General features: G+C 38.2%; 1 protein-coding gene and 1 long non-coding RNA gene across 2 annotated transcripts in view; both read right to left on the bottom strand.

Moving 5' to 3' along the window:
* LOC127355131 (uncharacterized) overlaps positions 1 to 27657 on the bottom strand; it is a 468532-nt gene that overhangs the window by 67589 nt on the left and 373286 nt on the right. The window lies entirely within an intron of this gene.
* The window catches only part of tusc3 (tumor suppressor candidate 3), a 74381-nt gene continuing 58792 nt past the window's right edge, over positions 12069 to 27657 (bottom strand). Inside the window, exons 7-10 of the mRNA XM_051385617.1 lie at positions 26787 to 26850; positions 23730 to 23804; positions 15079 to 15169; positions 12069 to 13460 (exon numbers count right to left, since the gene is read on the bottom strand). Coding sequence (XP_051241577.1) covers positions 13445 to 13460; positions 15079 to 15169; positions 23730 to 23804; positions 26787 to 26850 — 246 coding nt within the window. The 3' untranslated portion in view covers positions 12069 to 13444. The remainder of the gene's footprint in view (positions 13461 to 15078; positions 15170 to 23729; positions 23805 to 26786; positions 26851 to 27657) is intronic.

The raw sequence follows: 27657 nt of genomic DNA, 5'->3' as shown, positions 1-27657 counted from the left end.
CTCTCTCCTCTAAAAGTCTGTAAAGAACATTAGCTATGTTAAAAAAAGGAATGAAAAAGAAAAAGAAATGCTGTTTAAACGCAGCGTAATTAAAAGCTGTAAAAGTTATATTTAGCAAAACATGAGAAGAAAATGCAAATTGTGTTTTGGTCGGGCAGCTTGTGTAACTACCTTGTTTTCCCTCTAACTTTCTCCCCCTGTCTCTCATGCACACACATCACTTCCAAAATATACGGACACACTTACTGTCATACTCCGTTACTATGATATAAGCACACTTCATATAGGTCCGAGGGCACCGGTAGCCATGGAGACAGTGTTGAGGTGTTACGGGATGGAAGGCCTCGATTGACAGCAGCTCTTCAGATCTGTGCGAGAGGAAACTTCCAGACTTGCTGAGGAGAGTTGACGGCTGTCTCTTGACGGGTTCAGGATGTTGTTTGGTGGAGAAGTGAAGAGTAAAGTTGGTTTTGGACATCGGGGAGAGAATAAATGATGCACATTGTACATGTATGTTCTGTTATCTTCAAACCATATGTGTCCCATGCACACTAGGGATAGGAAATGCATACTAATAATAAAACAAATAGTTAATTTCAGTATTAAAAGCCCTGCAGATATTCATGCAACCTAAAATCCATGTTCCTCCAGTAAGCAATCAGACTACCACACGTATTTGCAATATTTCCACAAGACTTTACCCACTCAGCCCTTTCTATTGCGGTGGCACAATGAAGAATGTCATTCTCTACAACTGCACATAAGACCACTCAATACTCACCAGTGCTTGAAGTGGGAAAAAATAGGTCCTCGTACTCCCCTTTTTCACGTGTTGGCATGTGTATCAGCCATTATCCGCAAAGGCATTAAGTATTACATTCTCATTTTTGTATTGTAATGAAAAATATATAAATAAAAGATGCAAGGAGATATTGCAGATGTTAAAAAAAAATAAATGTATTTAACCAAGGGGACAACTATTTCAATTATGAGAGCAAACAACTTTGCACAAGTGCATGTAAATTACTTAACATAACAGAAGATCACCCTCAGTATTAAACTGTCACACTGATGGACTGCCTTCATATTTTTCTGTCATGTTTAAAAAATGAACGCGACCCCCGGTGTGTGGCGCAGTAAAGTCATCAGGCCAGGAAAGCCTTAGTTGAATACGCAGGAAAAATCCCTGGATAGTTTCTCTTCTGTCTACCTTTAGTGTGTCACACAAACGAAGCACCTCGGCTCTATGTCCAGTTATCCCTCAGGCTATCCACACAAGCTTTTATTTGACTTTCAAAGCTCTGCTGTGTCAGCGTCTGACTTTGTTCTTGTTCACTTTGTTTGTGGAGCCAGGCTTACATTATTTTAAGGCTTGTGTATCGTTTCTTAGACTTAGCCTAGGAAGGCAGAGGAGAACAGTGAACAGGTGAGTGTCACGCAGTGCCCCTTGGGTAATGCAGTTTATTTAGGCATATTATGACTTGTGAGAGGTCTGTGCACAAGAAAAAGTCCCGCTACACCAAAGAGTAAAATTTAGAAGCTCTGGTACTGCATACTGGTGAGTACTGACCCACTTCGAGGACTCACCCTTCTTTAACAGACCAGCTGAAATTGTATCTTATGAATAGTCAAATATATGCACATCAGACTGGCAGTTATTGTCATGCTTGTTTTGATCCTCTCCCTGTTTGTTTTCTTTGCATCTTTAATTAATGTTCTTTGTTTCTTCTCATGTCTAATCTCTTTATGTTTTTATCTTTATGTATGTTTTTTGACCATCAATTGTGTTGTTCTTATTGATAAATGTCACTTTAATCTACAAACCCAACATTCTGCTGCCACTAATCCATTTTAATCCATTAAAAATAGTCCTCAACCCATGCGAGAGATATTGAGTTTGAAACTTTAATCCATCACTTATATATTTTTATTATCTATTATATATGTGCCTGTGGGTCAATTTCTGTTGTATTTAAGAGGCTGGAAATTCATGTATCCGACGACACTACATCTCAACTTGAAACTATAAAGGGAGAAGTATCAAAATCCCGTACTGTCTGTGTGTGTAATCTGAATTTCTAGGAGGAAGCATAGGACACAAACAGCTAGAATCCACTATGAGTCCAGAATCTTGGTGAAGAGTATTCTTGATAAAGATCAACAGAATATGAAGATTTACGTTTTATGTATATCGAGACAATGAGGTTGAACTTGTCTGTTTTGGGTGTTTGGTAATTGTGTTGTTGTTTTTTAATCTTATGTGTTTGATGTGGTGGCCACTGTGAAAATTGGGTTCTGTTTATGTAAAGTATGAAGTGGGTCAATATATATTTTAAAGCTGCTTACAGGTTGTAATTAGCACTAAACCCATTTAGTTTTCATAGTATTTAGTCATTAACCAAAGAACTGGACAAAATAAAATCCTGACTTGATGAGGTCACAAGATGGAAAAGCATTACTATTCATTATTATCAAGGACAACATAATATTGCATAGTCGTAATCAGTAGAACAATAGAATATTATAATATATAGAATTGTGAAAATTGAGAAATCTTAATTATTTAGTTTGATTGTGATTGCTCTTGGTTTAGCTCACCCTACACTTACCTGGGCAGGTGGTAGCTTCCAGTGAGGTCCACTGCAGTAGTGGGGAGCTGAGGCTGAAGCTTCCATTAGTTGTTTTGTTCTGTTTTGTTTCAGCTTAATTTACTTTTGTTGAAATTACTGGGTTCCATTGTTTACCTGTGTTTCAGTGAGCTTTTTGTCAGTAAATGTCATTTTGTTTTGCACTTACCCTTGCCTGCTTTTCCAACATCCCTTTTAAGGTTTTTCTGGTGCCAAGCAACATCATCTGCCCTTTATATTGGGTGGCGGTGCTACAGATAAACCAACGCATGGTTGGTTTTGGTAATTTCATGGGATTTGTTGACAGTTAAAAAACAATAGATAACATCAGCCATATATTTTAAACACATTATATATTAAAATGACTTATTTTTCCAGCACATCTGAAAAAGATTATGCTTTGAAATATAAACATAGCTTTAGCTACATCAGAGTTAGGCAGACACTGACAAAGGCTCCTGTTTGATGAATGTAATTTCTTCAAGAACAAAGACAATCATCATTGTTCTTAGATTGCAATTTCATACATTTGATCATAAAATGTAATAACTTTTCCTGTTTCCTGATGAAAGTGGTACAGGAGTTGGAAGAGATTTTGAGAAGTAGAAAGTTTTAATAAGTTTCAGTGCAAAACATAGATGTTTTACAAAAAAAAGATGATGAAAGTTTCACAAATAGATAACATTACATCTCCTCTACACTTGATTTCACACCCACAACCACACTTGCAGATTTTTTCCTTACTATTTGTGATTATCTATTCTTCATCAGAAAAATAGATCTGAGCTGAAATCTCTCCTCAAAATGAGTTCCCCTGCAAATAGGAGTGGTGATATCAAAGGTGGTAGATGGTGCTCCTGAATCTTGCACCTCACAAGCTGTCACGCCACAGCATTATCCAGTATTATCTGTAAACTCATCATTTTATTTATGCCTTTTCTTCATTCCCTTAACAGACTCTGCATGCTTGTCCTCTTTCCTTTCTCCCCGCTCTCTCCTCTCTCTCTCTCTCTCTCTCTCTCTCTCTCTCTCTCTCTCTCTCTCTCTCAGGTTATGCTGCTGTGATTGCTGTAAATCTTAGTGATTATGTTTCAGGGCCGATCCTGGCTTATCTACGGGCAGGATCTGGTATGAAGGGTGATGGCGACGGCAATGTTGGGCGTAGGGTTCGGGTGTAATCAAGGAAATACTTTGCTGAATTATCCTCTCCGCAATGAGTTTCTTGAAGTATCTTTTCTCATCAGTGGCGTGATTACTGTAGGAAGTTGTAGAGGGCCCTAGAAGATGTTTCTGAGATTGAGTCAAATGAAAATAAATGAGTTTTCATACACATCGGGGATTGATGGTGTACAAGACGCAAGTCGATGCTTCCATGAATTGATGCATGCTTTGAAACAAACACAACTGTGGTGCTTGAAGACTTTCCAACAACTGTGTGTATGCATGGAACTTTAATTTACAACTCATGGCAGTCAAGTGTTATTTAGAAAATGATTTAAACAAGAATAATCAACTGAGAGGAAGTGATGACACAACATTCTACGTGAGGATTTGTCACCCTGTCTTTGACAGATATGAGAAAAGACTTGCTGAACAGAGGCAGAAAGGCATCATGATGGAGAGAACACTGTGAAGTAATCTCCATTTCTCTCAAGTCATTTTTAATTTTATTAATTTTTTAAATCTTGTGAATGAGATATAATTTTATCTGTTTCCAATTCAAATTAACTTCTCATTTGTAGCAATCTGGTTTATCCTGTCTTGAAACATCATAAAGGCTCTTTTTTGGAAAGTTTCTCAAACAAGGGAAACTTTCCTGCATAACAGCTGTTCGAGAGAGATGAGCCAAAGAGATAAAACCATTTGGTCTTCTTTTCTCTGTAATAGCCCTGTTTCCTCTAATATTACACGTATATGTGCCAACTTACATAGCCAATTAAAAAAGAAAAATGTATGTACTCATGGACACTTGCACACACTTTAAACCATGCTCACGCACACAGATCCAAGCACAAATGTACACAAACACTGATGCAACAAAACGGCAACGACTGAAGCAATGCTCTGATCATACTTACTGTAGCTGTGGTGTGGATGCCTGAAGAAAGTGTTTGTGGACTGCAGATGAGAGGAGATGTTGGTCCATAGTGAGGTGGCATCATGCCCCGAACAGACAGACAGCAGAAGAGGTTTCTTCAAAGCTAGTTGTGACACAGCAGGATGCCAAAGCTACTACTGCCAACACATACTGTACTATAAAGCAAGTTCAACATACCAAGGATATATATGTTGGTTATCTGGCTCTGATAACCCTAATGTGATGGGAAATGTTTATGAAGATGAATCACTTTTACTTGAAGATTTTAGAAGACGCTGATGACTTACACAGAAGAATTTAGGCTCGACCAAGGAGAATAAGATGTGCAATACAAGTGGAGCACAGTGCAATGCCAACCCAATTCTGAAGGCTTTCCCTACATGAGGGATATTTACTAAACTAAGTATTAACATTTCTTATCCCTGTACACTACTACTGTTTGAGGATTCTATTGGTTATTGGTTAAACGTTCTAAGCCTACCTACGCTGTTCTAAGTCACATTAAATTATAATCCTACACTACGCAATATAAGAAGGAGACAGGGTGTCTCTCTTTCAGATGCATCTCTCAACCTCCGTCTTCTGTAACAAAGTGTTAGACCACAGACCACAAAATATGGAGTGTGGACTGGTAGCTGGAGAGGTCAGTTTCATCTCCTCTGCACTGCCGAGGTACCCTTGAGCAAGGCACCTAACCCCAAAATCTGCTGGTAACATGCAGCCCCGTCACTCCACCATCTCTCTCCCCTTTGCATGTCCACAAGTGTGTGTGAAGTGTGTATTTCAGCCTGTGTGTGCATGTATATAAAAAGAACAATTTCCCCTAGGGGATCAATAAAGTGTATTTCTTCTTCTTCTATATGTTGGGTGCTCAGTGTTCAACCTTATCAGCTGCTTCAGAAAGGAAGCCAAAGTGACTTGTGACTTCATTGATTCATAGATTCATAGATGACCTTACAGTGGCATGGGGAGCACTATACCAGTTCAGTTTAATGTAAAGAAGGAAAATTCCTTCACACCTAACATCCAAGATCTCACTTAGCAATCACACAACTCATTAAATCAACTCAGGGTTTCCCCAATTCTTTAAAGTTTACATAAAAGTGGCGTTTGTACCATATGACCAATCGCAATCAGGATATCATGGACATATTTTACAAATGAAGAGCAAACTAAATACATATGTATATGAAGTGAACATGAGGTTAAACACTTCACTTTATCCTGGCTAAAAACAACACAGTTGCAGCTGCCAAATGCAGGATGCAGAACTGGCACAAAAACCTGTGTAAATGCAGTTAATAGGCTTATAATATCACTGCATCATCATTAGGGCACAAGTAGATCTGACAGTAACATTTGTTTATTCTATTAAAATGAGGTGTTGCTTAAATGTATTCTTATGCCATGTATGACAATTGTAGTCTGATTCTTTCATTTGCAACCCCAAACCTGTGGGCACGGAATAAGTGGGCAGTGGTCACTTTTTCAAGAATATCTCGTCATTTCACAAATCTGATTCATTTAACACAAATGTTCCAAACTTTGTTCGGAAATAACTTTATAAAGCACTGAAACGAAAAATCCATTAATGCCATAAAAGGTTCTCAAATAGAGGTTGAAAGCATTTACTGAAAAATTACCTGCTCCCAGAGAAAGGTGGGGCGGTACATTACCAGTCTGAATACCTAAAAGTATGCTCATAACATTTAATAAAAAAGGAAAACTATTTATTTTAACGCCTGCAACAGGTGGTATTAAACAGACTTACATAAAATATAATAACATAATACAAAGCAGTCAGTAGGGTTACTTCTATGTCTTTTAAGGACATTAAGTAGGCTTTAGTGCTTCAATCAGTCTCTGTTGTAGGATGATACTGACTATACAAAAGCATCTCCACTTCACACACATCATACATAAAATTCTGAGTGACTGTAAGCGTACTGGCTCAAGAAGCTGACACAGACATGAGTCAGTCCCTCAGTCCCTCCGAGGATAATCTATCTCTTAGATAAAACATCATCGTGGAAAGCCAAAGGACTCGAAGAGACCCTCTCACGATCCATGCACTGCTCCACAGGATCAATAATTAATACATCCACATGGTCTTCTATGACTGATGATGTCATTTTCCAAGAAAACTGATTGGTCAGTAGGCGGCGCTTTTATAGAGATGATCCCTTATTTCAAACCTGCTCAGAGCAGGTTAGCTGTTCAGTTACCATGACGTTGTACCCTGGTAATAAATGAACCTCCATTGTAGGACTGAAAACCCGGGGTTAGTCCTGAAGTCACCTTGCTTACATCAAATCTTGCTTCGTAGTACAGGCGCCAAGGTTAGATAGAAACATCAAGACACTGAAGAGGTGGCAGGTTGCAGCACCACTGCTGAGAAAAGATGCACCAGTACCTGTGAATTTATTCAAGATTAATTGTGATATTTTATAGTTTTTCACAGTTCTTTACGTTCTAAAATTGGAACACAAAAACTAAAACTTGCAAACCTAATATATATATTACACTCAGTTTTAAATTTTATATCAGTTTTTGCAAAAAGCTACACACCAGTTTCCCTTTAGCTGCAGCGGGATACCAGCCACTAGTGTTTTGCTCTTCTCCAGGTGGAAGCTTTCTTTGGCTGTTTAGTGCAGCGAGTTGAGCTCCGTGGATCAGAAGGCACACCAACGGTGCAATACTTGAATAGTTGGGAAGATGTAACAGATTTAGCGGCTTTGACATGTTGTGCTGATAGATGGCGGACTCCCCGAGCTAAATACAGCAATATTGCTGTAAATGTTGAAACATAACCACACAGAATTTCTCACTGACTGATGGAGCAGTCATTTACGGTCTAATCTATCTAACAATCTAACTTTTTTTTTTCTCCAGAACTCCATAATTGCAGAACACACAATATTCTGTAACATTCACCAGCACATTACAGCACAACCATATCAAGATCATACAGATCTACAGTGTGCCATTTGACCAAAACTCAGAGAGGGTTCAAAAACAGTGCTATGAATATGTTAAACTACACTATAAATGTACTATTGTATCAACAATGTATGAGTGGCGGAGCCAGACAATTTTCATAGGGGTGGCCAGACTGAGACCATAGCTCACACAGGGGTTGCACAGGGGTAGTACAGGTGTACTGTACCTGTATGTTCACTTCCATGAAGAGCAACAGATGAGCACTCTCCTTCAATGTCTGACTCTGTCTCATCACTGTCATCCTGCATCTCCCTCTCCACACCACTTTCCCTCCTCTCATTACTCGGCTTTAGTAAGTAATTTTCCTCTTCATTTTGCCTGAGGGGTGCAAAACCAAAATATAGTAACCTTAACATTATGGGCAAGCATTTCAAAAATATTCCTTTGCAATACTTTGCATGTGATCATTTGGCTGCCAACTGCCAACAAAACATTTTAATTCCCTTTCAAGGATATGACTGCTAAGTTAACAGCCTAAATTAACTTAGCAAACTTTACCATGTCTGTTTCAACTCCAGCACGCCAGCCATAATATACATACATTAAGACAAGAAATATTTCAAACATAGTGAATAAACTTAATTCTGCTTGTTAACTTACCTGTGACCTCTTCCATGTAGGCGGGAAACAGACAATCCTCTTACTGCAGGTGCAAAGTCCCCGCGAACAACAACACTACTTATTCTTCTTCTGTAATTGTGTTGGTGGTTGAAATTCAAGTTAAGTGTATTACCGCCACCTTCAGTTTGGGTGGAGAAGTACCTGTTTGAGGTGCGCTGTTAAAATGCGTCCATATGGGAACACCTGTGTACAGTAATGGTTCCGCAAAAAAGTTGCTGGCAAAGCGCTGGTGGGGGGGCCAGGGGGGTGGCCAAAGATTAATGTATGGTGGCCGCCCCCTGGCTCCGCCCCTGCAATGTATAGACATTAGACATTAAAGTACTGTAATCCAGTGTATTGTGCTAGCTAGCATATTGACTGCTCCTAGTCTATTTCTCATATTGTATGGTCTGTTTCAGAGAGCCTTGGATGCCGCTGCAGCACGTTTATATTTTTATTGATGAGGCTGGCTTTAACCTAGACAAAAGAAGGGGACGGGGACAAACCAATAATTGTTGTTGTGAATGTCCCCGGACAGCGTGGAAGGTATATCACCATGCCAACCTTAGTCCCTAAGATGTTTCATCGACCACCTATAGTTTATTGTTCTTTAACCTCCCGCCATATTCCCCATTCCTAAACCCAATTGAAGAGTTTTTTGGCATGGCGATGGAAGGTGTATGACTGCCATCCCAACAGAGGATGCATGTGTGAAGTTGATGTGGGGGCTGTATCTGTAACACTGTAACTCCAAAGGATTCTTTACCCGCTATTTCGCCAGGAAGAACATCGCTTGTGATGAAGATGAGGTTCTCTGGCCAGACCACAATTGCTTTTTTCTTACATTATGCAACAACTGGCTTGTCACTGGTATAACACTGAAAATGCAAAAGGCATAAACCTACTTGTAAGATATTCATAGTTGTGTTTTTTGTTGTTGTGTGTGGAAACATTTATTCATAAGATGGTGTATGTGTGTCATTTTAATGCAAAAAAATGTTTTGAATACAGTGTTTGCTTTTGCAAGAGATTTGAGGAGATTTTGCATTTTATGATTGAGGTTTTGTTAAGAGTTTTGAGAAAATGAGCTTAAGATTCAGAAAGCATGTGTGAACAATTGTTAATAACTAAGTTGGAGAAGCTCGATAAAATTGTTTCCTTTCGAGGTTTGGCAGCTGAGAAAGTATTTTTTTACACAAGGCTTGGCTTTGAACAACTTCATTGCACAGCAGCTCATGAATGGCAGTGCCAAAGGGTTACAGCACAAATTCCTAACCCACACACCAATAATATATATTAATAATAATATAATAATAATTTTATTTGTAAAGCACTTTTCAAGTTTACAAAGTGCTTTCCAGAATAAAACTTATAGAGATAGAAAATATTAGTATTAATATAAAAGAAAGAGTAAATGGATGATACTAAAACAGGGACAATTCAAATTCATGTATTAATTTAAACAGGTAAAAAGAGAGTTACAGTAGTCCAGGCATGTTTTTTTCTGTGTCACATGTTGCACATGTTACAATGAAGAGACATCGAAGAGATTGATAAGCAACCTGTGGTCACTTCTTAGTTGTTCTAGACAGCAAGAAGAGATTGTTGGCTGTGTGTAAGTCAGACAGTTAAGAGGCCCCTGTTAAAGTGGAAGCTGTCTCTGAATTGCTGTCTGTAAAATATGTCCACCATGACCTCCACAAATGTCAATCCTGTTGCCATCGTCCAAATGCCAGTTGTATTTCTTTGATTTTTTTTCTTCAGATGGAAGCACGGAAATAAACATTAGCAGATACAAAAGGACAATAACTAGTCACACAGTACTAATGCATCTTTAAAGGTTTCTTTTCTTGTCAATGTGTTCTTCTGTTGTTCAGGGCTGTTTTTATTTAACCCAGCTGATTTCATTTTGGACCAGCTCTTGTGCTCATACTGGGGAACAGGTAATGCCTTTGAATTGTGCAACAGATTTTCATTACATTTATGAATGTGCTTTATAGTCACAGGCAGTGGTCTATCCCAGCATGGACTGGCACACTGAATACGCTGCTACTACATCATTGGGAAAGTACTGAATTGACAAATCCACTTGATGACATGCAGGTTTATTATTTATTTCCTAAAAAAGCACTAATGCTTAAATGTCACTAGACTGCCAGTAATTGCTTTCTTTTGTAAGTCTTAATTAATAAATGGTGACAACAGCATATTGCTTTATAGAATGTGGTGAAACACGTAAACCTAATGTTCTGTATAGGGTGCTGGAGACCCCAGGCCCTCTTTAACTATACATAAAACATAGTTTAAGGTGTGGTCACTCATTCTGGAGAAAGACGGTTGAGTGATGAGTCTCATTCCCAGGTCATCAAATATTCTCATCAAGACACTTTGAGTTATGATAAATGGGGAAAGATATTAAGTGTCTTCATCAATAATCAACTATTTTTCTCCAGAAACAATAAATAAAATTAAAATACAATGGATTGCCAGATGCTCTACATTGGTGATTACTTTTATTCAGCGCTACACCTCTCATATAAGTTTGGTCTCTGACATTTTCATCATTAAAAGGAAGTGAAACAAGTTATCATTACTAACACTCGATGCACTTCTTTGTAACCCTGGCCATTTAATATATTTATTAAACTGCAAAATCAACCCTGCAATCATTCATATAACTGTAGATCATCTGGTTTCACAGATCCAGTGTACATATTCTGCTAATTAGTACAATAACATTAACACACTTTGATTTTGAAAAATATATATACTTTCTGTTTGTGTGGATTATATTATTTCTATTATTGTATCATAATTCCTATTCTGAGGCAGCAGACAACAACAGATTCACAGAGCGTAGAATAACGGAAAACTGTTTTACGCGGGAATTTCTACATCTGTAGTGACAATCAGACTAATTCAAACCATTAACACAAACTACTTTTAAAAGATTTGTTGCTACTTTTAGCATACAAAGTGTGACTTTTTGCAGCAGTGGGGAGATTATTCTATATGTCATTATGTATTTTATTCTACAACTGCCCTCTATCTAATATCCTCATTGATTTCACTCCATTTGCCAATACTTATCCCCCCCTGAAGGTGACATTTGTTCTGTTTATTTCCTCCACACCGTAAAGGCCAACAGTTGAGGAGAAACAGATGGGAAATTCAGCTCTCAGTGCTGACGATCAGCATTGTTCCACTGGTCCATTCACATTTACTGAAATACGTCTATCTTGACACCACAACTTGGCTCTTATACATCCTCGAAACAAAAATGTATCTTTCTCTCAATTTTATCTTGGTTATTAGTGTTATTATTCTACTCACTCTAAGTAAGGAGGTTATTTACAAGGTCAGGAGAGTTGTTACTTGCTATAATTATCTCTCATGTCTCTCTTTCAAGTTGGTTTATTACTATCTTTCTAAATGTAGTTATTATAATTATAATATCTCTATATACTGTAGTAAATAGGATAGAGCTCTCTGTAACCTTTGAGTTAGTTTCATTGCCTGCATGTACTGGCAAATTCAAATACACTATTAAAAATGTAATAATTTTCACTGTATATTGCAGTTCTTGAGCGTATAAAACAAAAAGGAAAAGGTGAATATGCACCAACTCAGTTTACACAACTCAATGTACGTTTATTTTCTGTTTTGGTGAGATCAACTTGCACACACAAGCACAAGGACAATGGTTCATTCTTCCAAAGATTTGAAACAAAAATAGACAAGAATTTGAAGTCTGAGAGGGAATATTTTTATTACATTTGTCAAAACTGGTCTATGTGCGGCACCATTCTTCTGTCTGCCCACGCACAGCAGGTTACATAAATGGTTTCAATGCTCGAGCCCACTCAGTGTTTTAGTAGGCAGTCAACAAGTGAAAGAATTAGAAATGTATGTATTCTCCAAATGACCTATGCTTCTCACATTCAGCAAGAAAAGTTAGAGCACTTGGAGCTCTGAACTTAGTTCATGTGCTACTATTTTGCATCAGTGATTGAACTTCAGTGCCAGCGCAGCGAGAAATGAATGTTGATGTAGTGCAGTGTAAGACAGTGGAGGCTGATTTATTTTAATTTAATCTCAACACTCACATCCTGGGGTTTGTGCCATGTCTTGACAATACTTTTCTAACCTAACATTAACTATAATTTACTGCCGTCAGTTGAAAAATACAGTATATATCCAGTAAAAAGACTTTGGCGGTGAACATTTTGCAGACACATATAACATGAACATCATCTGTCACATCACAGAGATGGGAGAAAGGAAAATATTTTGGTCCTGGTGCAAGAAGATCTACAGCAACCATACTTGTAGTCTGAGTAAAGACCATCTCAGCCTTAACATCAGACACAAAGCCTAAGAGAAAAAGCCCTATGGCCTATGATAAATGACTGGATTTATTCCATATGTGTCTGTATAAATCTGCACACTGTTCATTGTTTGAGCCATTCATATTTCAGCTACATTAATTCAAACCTGGTCGCCCGTTGAACGGAGCTCCAAACCTACGGATGAAGCTGGAGCAGGAATTTCCTAGCTGCAGATTAGGAACTTTATCAGTGCTCCACCAAAATACTGTAAATGTGTTGTCACCATAAGAGACAAAGATGTAACAAGTACTTTTACACCTCGTTAATAAGCTGCCCTACTAATCATTTGCGAAACTTCACCTCTCTGTTTCTCTGTTCAACTTTTACCCTGCTAAACATCCTTCTAAACTGCTGTCTCACAGTTTCCATAAATAAGATCCAATACATTAATTTAAAAAAAACAAGCACAAACAGCACACCACAGCCACAGGTCAGTGTGTCTACCCACACTATTCAATACTGAAAGGAACCAGAGAAAGGAAGAAATGACAAAAATACAGACATGCCTGACACTTTTATTCTCCAGTGTAAGAAGGAATAATTTATTTTCTATTCAGCTTGCAGAGTTTATGATAGCAGTCGATAAAAAAACAACACACAAAAAAGAAACCCCGCCATGCACTCTAGACTTAATAGCGACGCTGCCTCCTCCTCTTCAAGTATCTTCTCGACTCCTCTTCTCCTCACCAACCGCCTCTTCGCCATCCTCTGACCTCCTCTTCTGTCTTTTTTCACTTAATCAGGAAGCTGAGAGACAGAGGAGGATGAGAAGAGAAGGGGAAATGAGAGCAACAAAGGGAATAGGAAATAGAAAATAAGAAGGAAGGAATATAAATAAAGTGTATTTTTCTGTTACACAAAACCACAATGTATTTTTAGCAGGGGGCAAAAGATACAACTAAAAAGCTGTGCTGTACATAATTTTCTTGTTAGAAATTCTGACTGCAGGTTCAAACTGTTTCTGGAAGCATCAGGCAAAACTGCTTTAATGCTTGCTGAAGATGTATTTGTCGGTCAATCAGGAAAAGGAATTAAGGAGTGTCTATATGCAGTTACCATGTCTATATGCTGCTAAAAATTAAAAACTTGCATTGTGCTGATAAATATGAAGTCAGTCGCAGTCAAATCAAATATAAGAAACATATACAAACAAGCATAAGAAAGCGTCTAATCACACTAAAAACACTTCTGCTACTTCGGAGCTAACCATCTCAATGCTTACTTATTGGTTTGGAAGTTTGTTTTTTTTGTTGCTGAACAGATCAAATGTTTGTGTGTTTCATATAAAGTGGCATACAGTAAACTGACATATAGGTTTAGTTTAAAAATGTATCTTTAAGCAGTTCTTTTCAGGCTGCATTCTCATTTCAAGAGCCAGTCACAACTTTATTGCTTCTTCAATGGCATTCATAATTTCCCCATAATTGGAACCAGATTACAGAGTTCTTTCCAGGGAATGGGAAATAGGAATAACTTGTTAAATATCCCATTATCAGTTACTATGGATGGCTAAACTCTCCATCAATTGATATAAGTCACAATACAACAATCATTGAGCTGGCATAAGCAAATTGGTCTGGTTTTCAAGCTACAGGTCACAACAGGGTTCAAGCCCCCATGGCAGTACCTGATCTGCCCTGGTGAACTGCCCTCAACAACTTGAATCCTTTCCAGCTCCAGAGGCGAGTTTCAACAGCTGGAGGTGTTCTGGTGTTGTGCTGTAATAACCTTACTGCTGCTCCAGTGGCAATGTATTGGACCCAGACTCTGTGGACTTGTGGAGTGTTTTCTGTCAAACATTAAATCTTTTTTATGTAGTGGCGACCTTTAGCTCAAAGTGGGACCAAATTGCTGCTGTTCTGGCTCACTAAGCTGAAGGGTTTAAGTTTCTAAACACATTAATTATATGACAACCTACAGACAATGTCCATGATGAATCCATGATTTCTAATATACAGGGTAAAGATAAAAAAGGTGTGTGAATATACTGTATATTGAGTGTACGGCAAACCATCAAAGAAGCGTTGGAGTCAACAAAGTCAGACTGCAAATCTCCGTTGAAGTTTTAGCTGTAAAACTGGTCTCTAGAGAGAGAAGCTTGGCAATGTGGCTTATACATTTTGGAGGGAGTGTTTCCAATCGAACAGCTGTCTTAAGATCAATGAAATAATGGGAATGGATGGATCGTGTTTTGGCCTGGATTTCTGCACTGTGTCTGCAATAAGTCTGCAGTGATTTTATGTCAACTTCAGTGATTTCAAGATTCATTGTACGCCTGTATATTTTGTTTGAATAACTGTTGAGTAAGCTGGATGAAACTTGTGCAAGCAGCTGTACTGTGGTACTGTACGGTTGCTATAGTTACCTGTAGGGGTATCCATGGTACTTGGACCTGAAAATGGAGAGCAGGAAGCTAAAGAAAAACACCACCAGTCCAAGACCAACCAGGCAGATGACTGAAAAGACACACACACACAGTTTGTCATTAAAATAAATTGCACAACTGAAACTGAAGCCACAATTTACACACAATATCAGAATGTGATATTCTGGTGTAAAAAAAAACTACATTAAGAAACTGCAACATGATCTCTAAAACTAAAGTTTCTATAACTACACTTAATGCTTTGTAGTTTCTATATTTTTCCAACTTTTTGCAGGTCCTGCAGACACCCTGATATATGCATATTACTTATTACACAATGGCCTGTGAGAATATTTGATTCCTGGCTAAAGGCAACCATTTAAATCATTTCACGCACATTATAATCGTTGATGCAAGTCTCTGTTTGATCCCTGCTCAAATTGAATGTGCTTGCAGGGTTTAGACATGGTACACACTGAAAGCCTCTCTCTTCATGTTGGTGGTTCACACACACACAAACACACACGTAAGCACCTACACAGGCATACAGACGTGCAGCCAAATTAAGATATTTGCCCAAATTCTAATATAAAGGACGTCTAAAACATAATGTGATGCACTTCATCATGCCAATACCCTTTAATATTTACCCGCAAACCCACAACATGTGCCACTTCCTGTTTCTCATCATTACCCATACTGTGCTGCAGAAAATTGTGTTTGCAATTATTATCATCTTATTTCCTCAGTGCGTAGTCTAAAGCGAAATATACATAAGCATGATCTTTAATCTGCAGGGGAATTGTGTGTGTCTGTCTTTGTGTGTGGGTGTATGAGTGTGTGCACACACCCTCATGTAGCAGCTAATCCTTGAAAAGCACTGTGTTAAATTAAACTGTCACCACAGACTGATATTGTTAATCAGGGATTAGGATGAGGACCTCTCCTGGAGACTAAATAGTGAGATATGCGCTTGTTCTCACTGTGTGTGTATGTGTGTGTGTGTGTGTGTGTGCGCATGTATCTGTGTGAAAAGTTATGTGTGTATGTGGGAGAGAGGCAATGTCAGAACAAAAGATTTGGCTGGGAAAATGTAAGACAGATTATAAGTGTCAATTTGTGTGTATGTGCTGTCATTCATTTTCAGGGCTCCAGTGGTTTGTGTGTTGTCTGTGTGTGTTCTCTAATCTTTAATGCATGTGTGTATAAGGCTACTATTGCAGCCATTGCTCAATGTCGAACTATAACTCCTTTTTTTTTATTTCACACACATATAATACATTTACAATTCAACACATACACACACACAAACCTCAGGGGTTGTCTTGTGTTGTAGGTGTGTGTGTGTGTGTGTGAGAGAGAGAGAGAGACCGAGAGAGAGAGCAATTGGCATGACATTCAAGCCCTAATGCTTCTACTACAGGCACACACACTTAGATAGACAAACACACAAAAGGGCCCAGTAATCAGCGTATGTGTGGGAGTGCTTTCTTATAATTCTATTTTTGTGAGGACCAAAGAGCACCACTCACATGGGATAATACACTTTTTTTCATTCTTTACTTTAAATTTTAATTTTTAAGAGGCATGTAATAGGTATTTTTTAAATAAAAGGCTACACTGACAACTAATTGAAGCAAATGTCCTGACAAGTATTGTAATACAAACCTGAGTGTGTGTGTGTGTGTGTGTGTGTGTGTGTGTGTGTGTGTGTGTGTGTGTGTCATTGAGTGAGTGACTGGATTGAGAGCACTGCATATTTGATAGTGCGTCTCCAGGGAGGGCACTTATGCCCCTGTGCTCCCTGGGCTGCCACATCTACGCGTGTGTCTGCGAGTGTGTGAGCGACAGAACGTCTGTGTATCTTCATTAACTATAGTGGGATGTATTTCCCATAGCTCATCAATTATGACTGAGAGGTATCTTAGTATGCTTCCATGGATAATGACACTCTCTCTTTTACTTACACACACACACACACACACACACACACACACACACACACACACACACACACACACACAGACACACAGACACACACACGACACACACAGACACACACACACACTAATATAAGTGATTTATGACCTTGGCGAAATGACAAGTTGTTTAAGCTGAATGATTTCCCTCAATGACAAAGGTGGTAATCCCTCTTTTGACTGTATGATTTGGCTCAATTCAAATTATGATATACTGGCATGGTGAAAATAAATGTACATTTCCCCAGCATGAGGAAGCCAATAAACATATTAAGGTAAGCCTATCACAATAGGAGGACAAATATAAACAGATACTGTGATGCTAAATGGCTCTTTAATTTATTCTTTGATTAGCAACAGGCTTCAAGAGACATTAACTGACTCACCCTAAAGATACAACCACCCACACTGTTTCACTGCTGCTGTTTGTGTTTGGCTTGTTAATGTTCACATTACCCAAGCGAACCAAGGAGCCTCATTTATAAAAATGAATTTATACTTAGTTTTAAGATATTTTCCGACAGTGTGCTTATTAGAAGACACTGAGCATAACAAAAGTAGCAGGAACTGAGAAGCCCATTTGTAACTTAAACTCCTGTGATCTATAAATCTCAAATTAACTTAAAATTGAAGGAACCTGCTTTACAATCAGTGGTTTCCCCTTATATACTGCAAGCACAACAGAGGGTTTAGTCAGGATTAGCCATGGTTACTTCTTTCTAATCTGACACACTATTTACAGAACATTGCATCCTGTTTTTAGTTGTAAACACCCTGCATCCTTCCTATCACTGTTCATAAAGGTAATCCAAAGTTCACCACAGGCTTGGGCACATAGGATTCTGAAAATCAAAACAAACCAGCAGGAAAACCTAACATCAACTTTTCTTTGTGACAAGGTTGTTTCCAGTAAGGTAAACTACTTCTATGTAGTTTTCTGACTAAATCATACTTAATCTCGAAAACGATACGCAAGGCCCCAGGGCTTGTAGATAAATGTTTAATGGACTCTTGGTTACCGGTTTGTTTACCATGTCCAACAAAAACAAGCTTACTAGACGTACATTCATTTGTGTAAATGTGACCACATCTATATTGTGTATATCTGTATGATTTTAAGGTGAAGCAGACTCCCATTCTCCCCTCCCCCCTCATTGATGTGTCGCTCTTATTCACATTTCATACTTCTTCACCTTCATCTTCCTTCGCTCTATCTCGTTTTATAACTCCATTTACTTGTTCAGAAACTGCCTTGTTGAGAAACAGTTTGCACACTGTAATTTCCTGCGCACAGGCGCATGGAAGCAGCAAATAACTTCCTGTAGCTGCACTCAGCAGTATGGAAGCTATATGCCAGGGATTTAACACCCGCATCCAGTGATTACACATTCAAGCCTAATCCTCTCTCCATTACTGACAGATGACTATTCTTTATGCTGCACTATAATGCAATTATTTAATTTGTGTGTCCATATGTGCATCATTCCAATGGCAGTGGTGTGTTTATTCCATGCAAGCTTGTGTCTTCATATTGTGCGCGCTTTATGTAACAGATTTTTTTTAAGCACTGGCATGCTTGCACTGTTGGAAATGTAATCTGCCTGATGTGTTTACTTCAGTTTATTGAAATTAGCAGGTGGCGGTTATACGAAGAAAGAGGCTGAATTAAAGTAATTAAAATAAAAATACAAGTTTCTACACGTAAGAAGAGAAGGAAAGGAAAAGGAGAGAGAGTGAGATGGAGAATGAAAGGATGAACAGAGAAAGGAAGCGAGAGACCTGTTGGAAATGATGGAGCACAGAGAGAATTGATAAATGGGTCTGTGTTGCTAAACACGTGATATATCAGCATTACACCGGCGATAATTGTGGGAGCATGCATGCATGAGTGTCTGTGTATGTATGTAGATGTATGTGTGTGTGTGTGTGTTCCTGTTCAGTCTGATAGTGAGAAACAAGTCTTGAGGTAGTTATAAAGTCATTATCATTTTAATTGCCAAGCTTTAAGATCTCAAGGAGAACTCATGGGTAAAGTAGAACAAAAATTTGATAATCTTCCCTTTCGAGTTTTTTAGTGTGTGCGTGTGTATGCATGAGTGTGTGGCCTCACCGAGGCAATTGAAAGGCTTCTCGAGTTTCTTTTTCATCACACTAACTCTAATTAAAATCCACTTGTGTGTAACTGTGTCTCCCTGTTTGAGGTAATTACCAGTACAGGTCATCTAATATGTAACTTCCCTTCTTATAATACAGGTTATAAAGAAACTCTGGTTTGACAGTAAAAGAAAAGGTTGAAAACCAGTATGTCATTAGTATGGTCAAGCGACCACCTCCCATTTGAAATGATGAACAGTGCTACACCCAACACTTCCAGACAAGAGTCATCAGGAGGTGTTAGGGGCCATCTGCCCTTCAGTCAAGAGATTAATACCAAATTCTTTTTTTTTTTTCCACACCTGTTTTTCTTTTGACAAAGAAATTACAAAACATGTCAAAAGGTCCTTCATGTAGCATTTTAAAGCTGACCTCTGTAATTTCCATGTCTGTGTCTGTAATCTTATGTATTACAATCCTCAGCATGGGGCCACTAGTGCCACAGAATTGATTTTTGACTTGGACAGGGTGACAAATTTCACAGAACTCCACATGACAGATCTGACATCAATGAATCATCCCCTCTGTGACCTCTATATTGTATGCCTCTTGCTCAGACGTTTGAGGAAATCTGCTTGACTGCTTTAAAGTAGACATTTTTTTCCCAACATGTAAAGCATATAAAATAAAGTATAAAAACACCAAGGGCTACTGTAGTACAAACATCCTCTTTGCAAATTGAAGTTGCACGGTGCTAATTTTTCAAGACTGCCAGTAACAATGCAATGTGATACCAATTACAAAACCAATCATAGATTCAAGGGTTTCTTCTTAAAATTGTTTAAACTGCACCATTTAAAACAATACATGGTTTATAGTTAAACAATGTGCATTGTCTGAAATAGCATGGAAATCCTGGTACTTAAACCTTAAAACAAACTTTTTGCTGTTCAGGGGCCCCATTATTCTTGATTAACTTACAAAGACCCTAACCGTGCAAGGCAGGAGGACTTGCAAGATCAGGTGAGAATCTATCTTGCCAGGCTTCAAGCTATGGGCTTGTGTACATCATTACAGTAGTACCAAAACAATAACCATCCTGTGAGTTACAACTGACAGCTACGGCATGAGCTATGGATGTGGTTTAATGCTAGGTGTGTGGGACAACATGTGGGAGAGGAAAACAACAATGGTGGCTACTAAAGAGGTTAGTGAAGATGCTGCTAGCACCAGTTATGTCAGAACTTGAGTTTATTTCTTAATTGTTTTTCTCAATGGAAAAGAGGTTTTCGCTTTTCTCCAAATGGCTTCAGTAAGAGTTTTTTGTTGTTCTGATTGCAAGTTCACCCCTGATAAACAATGATAGACAGATGGTTCATCCAATCACCAAGTACTTCATGAAAGAACCTGTCCTTTTCTAGTTTCCAACCACAGCTTTCCAGATAGTTATGTGTAACAAACCATCTGGGACACTCAGGTTACACAGACCCTCCATTTTTATATCCAAGAATGAAAAAGGGTGGCCTTGGAAACAAGGTTTCAGACACATTTTGCACCCACAGATACATTGGTCCAGAAGTTTGACTGTTATCTGAGATTCACCTTCAGTGTAATCAGTGAAGTGCACCTCTACCACTTAATGTACCTGTGGTTGATTGTGCAAGGACTGAGGTTTGCACGAGGGTCAGATCTGCACTGAAAATTTGCAGCTTCTCAAGAGCGGGTGCAAATACACAGAGCTGTATTGGTAGGTAAGAGAACACTTGATCAAGGAGTGATACAAATAATAAAGGAAATAAGCAAAATAAATGCTTTCTAAAGGGAAAAAAAGGGCAGAATTCATAACTTAGCAAAATATCAAATTATTGATTATTAATGACAACAAAAATGGGGCAACCCTGTCTCATAGAAATTCTACTCGTCTAAATCACCATTAGGGCATTATTTTTTCTTCCAAACGTATTTGCTGTTGCAAATGAGTTGTATATGGACGTTATATCAAGGAGACAGGACCGACTAGGGAGGAGACGGGAGACATGAACATGCATATGTTAATAGAGGTGTTAAGACACAACTAGGATTTTATGTGTTCGATGCGGCATTTACAAGTATGGATTTAGCTGCAGGTGCTGTGGGAATCTACGTGAAATATCAACCACACCGATTTACATCTTACACCCGCTCTGGTATGTGTGTCTGCGTGTCTGCTACCAACTGATCTGCTACAGTGAAGGTCTACCACCAGCTGTGATGATTTGTACTTTTAATTCCTTCTGAGCACAACTTTGCATCATTCCATTTGTTTAGCATTCTAAGTATTATTTTTAAAACTTTATGATTAAAATATAACTAATGTTTTGAGTATACTGTTTACAACATCATTAATTTTATCATTAAACCATTATTATTATAATTTTGTGCCTAACAGAAACACAAATTAGTTGAAGTGCAGCCTTGTGTTTAAAAATTGAATGAAATCAAATGAAATTATTCTTTATTTATTTTATTTTTTAAAATATATTTTTTGGGGCTTTTGTTGCCTTTTATTATAGTGACAGCTGAAGACAGACAGGAAAGGGGGGCAGAGAGAGGGGATGACACGCAGCAAAGGGCCGCAGTTTGAATTCGAACCCTGGGCTGCTGCAGCAATGACTGAGCCTTGGTACATGGGTCGCCAGCTCTACCCACTCAGCTATCCGGGAGCCCAAATTATTCTTTATTAATAAGCAGTGTAGATAACAAAAATCTAAAGTGACAAAAAAAGGTCCTTGATTTCTGATTTTCTGAGCTTGCTGATCAACATTGAACTGTGCCTTTAAACTCTCCTTCACTCACAAACTCAGACTATAGTAAATCAGTTTTTGCATTTACGTATTGGACAACTCATAGACAGCCCCAGTTGGACTCCAACTGTAATTTCTGTGCATTTTATATTTGTTTAGAGTAACTGTGGCTCTTACGTGAATGTTAGGACAAAAACATTAGATGTATCAGAAGAAAATAAGAGGCTTTTTTTCAGTGTCAAACTGACTTACTGTCCGTGCTTTTAACGCACACACAGACTCACGTGAGAGCATGCGATAACTCACTTTAATTGTCTCAAGATTAACTTGAGTAATTACAAGCACACAAAATAATTTCCTTATTAAGCTAGATCAGGTTCATTCTGATAAAACCACACAAATCTACATGCTAGTCAAGGTTTATCAACCGAGGCTATCATGGAGGACATAAATAAAAAGGGTCTTTTAATACCAAAGTCACTCAAGCTTTTCCACAGATATATCTAAATACTGTAGTTGTGTATTCAGAGGCAGTTATGGGGCAGGTGAGAGGTCATTTCAGTGATTAACTGGAAGGCGAAACAAGTGCTTCTCATTTTCAGAGCTGCTCCAGCTAATTGACAGTTATGCAAATACACGTCACACTAATGAAAGTACTGCGATAATGGTTCATTTATGCATGGAGTGTGTGTGTGAGTACGTGAGGACAGGAGTCAGTCAGCCATCTCAATATTACTATTGCTCGAAATCAAGCACACAGTGAGTTCTAGTGATTAACACTGAATGTAAACATTTTACTTCATTACAAGAAAACTCATTTTTTTTGTGTAGTTTTGTTTTATGCTTGTGCACGTCCTCACATTCTTTTTCTGTTACTCCAATTCACTCTTATTGTGTATTAAGTGAGGGAAGAAATAGAGAGATCAAAAACTCAAACAAAAATTGCATGATATCTGAATAAGTCTGTGCACCCACAAAGAAACTGCACGTTGTAAAGTGGTACCACGTGTTCTTCAATAGTCTTCCAGGACTGCTACTCACTGCTAAAGTTGAGCTGTAAATTACAGCACATACACTCAAGAAATAGGATAGTGAGCACCAAGCACATGGAGAGGCTCAAAAGACATTTGTCCTATTTAGTGTAACCTGAAGAGGTTGGGAAGCCAAGTAATGAAATGTTATTTTCTAGTGATGGTGAGTGGCAGGAAGAGCCTCGCAAAGAAATATATAAGTTTGACCGGTGCAAGTCCGGTCTTAAGGAAGGCAAATCCTCTCAGCACTCAGGTAAGTATGACAGACAATATCCTGAGCGGAAAAAAAGGATTTCCCTGCTGTTAATGTTGCAGTCAGAGGATGCCCTTTTCTGAGAGATCTAGGAGGCCAAAATGTTAACAGCAGCCAGGAGAATTTATTGTTCACAAAGGAACTTGTGGCTTGCCTTCGACCACGGGACATTTTAATTAATTAGCACATTTATAGCTGAACAATAACTGGGTGCAAATGTGTAAACCTATGAAAATGGCTAACTCTTTAATGTGTTTTTTTTAGTTATAACACATATCGTTATACAGATAATAGAATTTTACAGTCTACTGCAGCACTTGTGCTATCTCTTGAAACATGGATTAAATCACCTTCCTGGTTACAAGGTATCTATAACAAGCATGCCACTCAGTTTAAACACAAACATTGCTTACACTCCTGACAATTGCTTCACTCAGAAAACTCTAACTAAAATTGAGGAACCGAAACTTAAAAAAGGAAAGAAAAATGACACAAAAAAATGTCTACTTACTTCTCCTCTTGCCAACGTCTCCCTTGGAGGTGGCAGCCTCATTTAGCAGCACCATCCCCATGGTGATTGCAGCATCTGGGACAAGGTTGTCAAGGAAACAACACACTGGCGTACAGGAGAGGAAGAACATAGTACACACTGCCCCAGGAAGAACTGCTGGACACACATATGCACCTACAGATACACACATATACATACGTGTGCACAGAAGCACTCAAGCAGATTAGCAATAACATCAGTCGCATGTACAATAACAGCACATGAAATTAAAATTAAACCAGGAGACACTTTGCCGATGGGTCACACTCTCTTTTCATAAGTATTGTAAAAAGGATAAAGAGTGTTTTCAAATGAATCACAGACAGTTTTGTGTCTTTTTTTTGAGAGAGGGCAAGCGATCACATGGCAACAATCTCAAGTCAACTCCACAAACGTAACAGACTAACAAAGGCAACAGAGTGCACATGTCACAGTCATGGCCATTGTTTGTGCAAACACTGTGACTGTGTTTACTGTAGGTGAGATCTGTTCTGATCTGCCAATTTTGTTTGTTTAGTAGTTTATTGCAAATACTTTTTACATTTTGTAATTTCTATTCTAACTATTGCAGATGCAGCTGACCATGGAGAGGTGGAGATCTTGTTTTGAGTTTCCTCTGCAAGGACCTCTTTGCATTTTAACATTTTTTGGAGAGTTCTCCAAGGGTCTTTGAAAACAGATGCAGCTGACCGTGGAGTGGTGCCAATTAAGAAATTCTGTGATACTTGATTTGACTTCAGTATTAAGTTATATGACTTCTTGAAATGAAGACATAAATCTATAATTATGAACAGTTCCTACAATATTGTGAACGTCTCTATTTTAGAGAGCTGTTCTAAAATCACTGCAAAGCACAGCCTTGTGTGGCTTATAATTACAGATTTTTTTCTTCAGCATGTTTTGCATACAAATCCACGTAACTGAAGAAAACCTGATGGCATACACAAACAAAAGGCTGTCACATGGGAAGATACAGAGCAGGAGCTGAGGCATTGTCTTCATGATATGGTATCAGACATGATATGATGGCGTAACACAAACACAAGAGATATTTCCACGTACAGCAATAAAACTGAACCATGAAAGGGTGCAGTCTGGATGACTGTAGGAAGCTTTCCCACATTGTGATAATGAAGTCATCATAACAAATGGAGACATATCAGTGTATAGAATAAGACGGGGCAACTGCATTGAATTTTAACAGTAAAAACAGACTTTTCCTCGTACACCCACACCAGTCTACAGCAACAGAACATTAGAAATGTGTGAAGCAGGTAAGATTAAACAGGCTGCTCTGTACTGCCACCATGTCCAATCTGGCCATCCTATTGCCAGTTCTGCAATGTGTCTGTCTAATGTTTATGTTTTTCAGTGTTTTTCAAAGTGAGAGCTGCCAAATGGTGCCTTAGAAAATGTGAGGTAAGATTAGGGAAAATGCAAAAAGAAAAAAATTACCATATTATAAAATATAATTTGAAATAATACATACCATTATCAGAATCTTATTTGCCAATTGTCAGTGTTGACCTGGTAACGGTCTACACCTGCCATAAAGCTGTTGCTCCTTAAATTTAGCTAGCAAGCTTGCTAGCATCTACCATGATACCATGACTTTTGTGAAACTGAGTAGTAAAAGCTCTAATCCTAGTTTTCCTTGGCACTAATATTTCAATCAATTGCTTCTACTTCTCTCCACTGAATCTGCTCAAATGTAGAAAAATGCCAAATGAGATTCTAGTTCACAAAAGTCCATGATTCGCCATAGCCCACTTTGTTCAATTTACATTACCCAGTTTTTAAGCATTCTAGCCTTACACAGCCTTACAGTTTAGAATTTTTACTATCTGCTTCAAAGCAGAAATCCACATTGATGTATTTATATCATTTTGGTATGATGGATTATGGTAAAACACTAAAAACACCACATTTACAACAGTTGGAGACATTTTCAGTCCTCTGCTATAAAGACAGGTTGATTAGGTTACAATGCTAATGCCATCTAACTTCATCACTTCAATATATAATGCTTTTTTCATGTAATCTGGTTGAATTGATTGATCCTTACCCATTTGCCTATAATGAAAAGAACAAGTAATGCCACTAGGTACACTCTACACTGTATGCCAGTGAGTGTATCACAATGAGAGAAATACATTTTTCTGTGTTTCTATTTCATCCTCAAATGGTATGGTTATGCAACTGCACGTGGTACCAGGGGTGTGTGTGCATGCATGTGTACAAGGAATTAAACAAGGTTACATCCGTGGGGAAACTGCATCTATGACAGTCATAAAATGTGTTTACACCACCTGCACAGACAACAAGGGTAAGTGTGTTAGAATTTCAGCAGGTGTGAATGTGTGTGTGTGTGTTTCATTTAGATGTAATCAGATGGGCAGAAAATAAAAAAATAAACTGTGTAAGCTTGGACAAACAAATATTGCTCTGCAGCAGGTGCGACCTTGGACCTGCTATTTCCCATGAGGACAAACAACAGCTAGGAATGAACGGTATCATTACCCACACACATATAAACGCACCAGTGCAAGTACACACGGCTACACAAGCAGACTGAGAAGTAGACAAACAGAAACATCTATCCTGCCAAATAAGTACACAATCAAACACACACAGACACACACAGTCACAGCCTATCATCAGGGGTTGAATTTAGAACAAATCAGGCAAGGAGGTGAAGTTAAAAGAGAACAATTTGTTGTCTTTGTATTGTCTGTTTGCTCAGTCCAACAGGCAGCCTCCCTATGGGGAATGCACACAGATGACAAAGGGTTTGTGTTGAGAATAAATGTAGCAGACAGCAAAATTGGATGTTGTTTCAGACATAAAAAGTGGCTTTGTAGGTGCTGTTTGTAAGCAAATGGAGAATTAAAGGAATTTGTTGCCAAGATGAGCTGCTGGACATTTTGCCAAGAGTTCAACTGCTCTGGATGATTTGCATTTTGCAGCAGCTCGTTTCAATTGAAACATACAGTCACAAACATGTTGGTGAAAGGATACTCAGGAGAAGGATGATGTGAGACTCAGCCACAAACTGAGCCTGACTGCTGCCATGAATATAACTCTGCAGGAGAGAAAGAGAGGCAGACGGACATATTAGTTCATTTCAGTTGACAAAAAGGTCACACTAGGTAACATCCTCAGTCCAAATTGAAGAAATAAAGAAGAATACAGTAAGGAAATGGAGGGTTGAGTGAAATGTGAAGAACAAGGCTGTACAGTAAAGCTGGTGACTAAAGAAAAGGATTTAGAAAATCATTAATCAATAGGTCATAAGCTTTTGTGAAGTTACAGAAAAAGTAAATGTCTGGTACCATCCCAAGAGACAAACCTCTAATGGTTTATGAACCTAAAAGGATGGCACACATCCCTGAAACTTAAGAGTGATGAGATTCAGAATTCATTTTATTGCCAAGTAGCTTTTGACATAAAAGGAATTTGCCTCAGTATATTGGTATGTATAATAATAGACAATATTTACAATATGGCTGTAATTTTAAATTGAAGATATTATTATTATTATTATTATTATTATTATTATTATTATTATTATTATTATACTATTAAACACATTAGGCGTATGACTGAAGTGTGGTTTTTATTATTCCAGATGACACTATGCATGAATAGCATACTAGATTTTTCTACAGAAAGCCAAGATAATTGTTCATGCATCTCACACGCATTAACATGAAAAGAACAATGAAGAACTAATCTGGCTGCTCTGTTCTGTGCAATTTGAAGTTTTTTTTTAGATGTTTGTAAGCAGCACTTGACCAGATGACTGGGCAGTACTCCAGGTAAGACAGAACATGTGACTGAACAACGTCATTCATAACAGAAGGCGAAACATATGCAGAACACTTCCTTT

This window comes from Dicentrarchus labrax, unplaced genomic scaffold (assembly GCF_905237075.1).
Source record: "Dicentrarchus labrax unplaced genomic scaffold, dlabrax2021, whole genome shotgun sequence".
Taxonomy (NCBI): domain Eukaryota; kingdom Metazoa; phylum Chordata; class Actinopteri; family Moronidae; genus Dicentrarchus; species Dicentrarchus labrax.
Note: the sequence above shows the minus strand (reverse complement) of the source record. Positions and strands in the feature narration are given on the sequence as shown.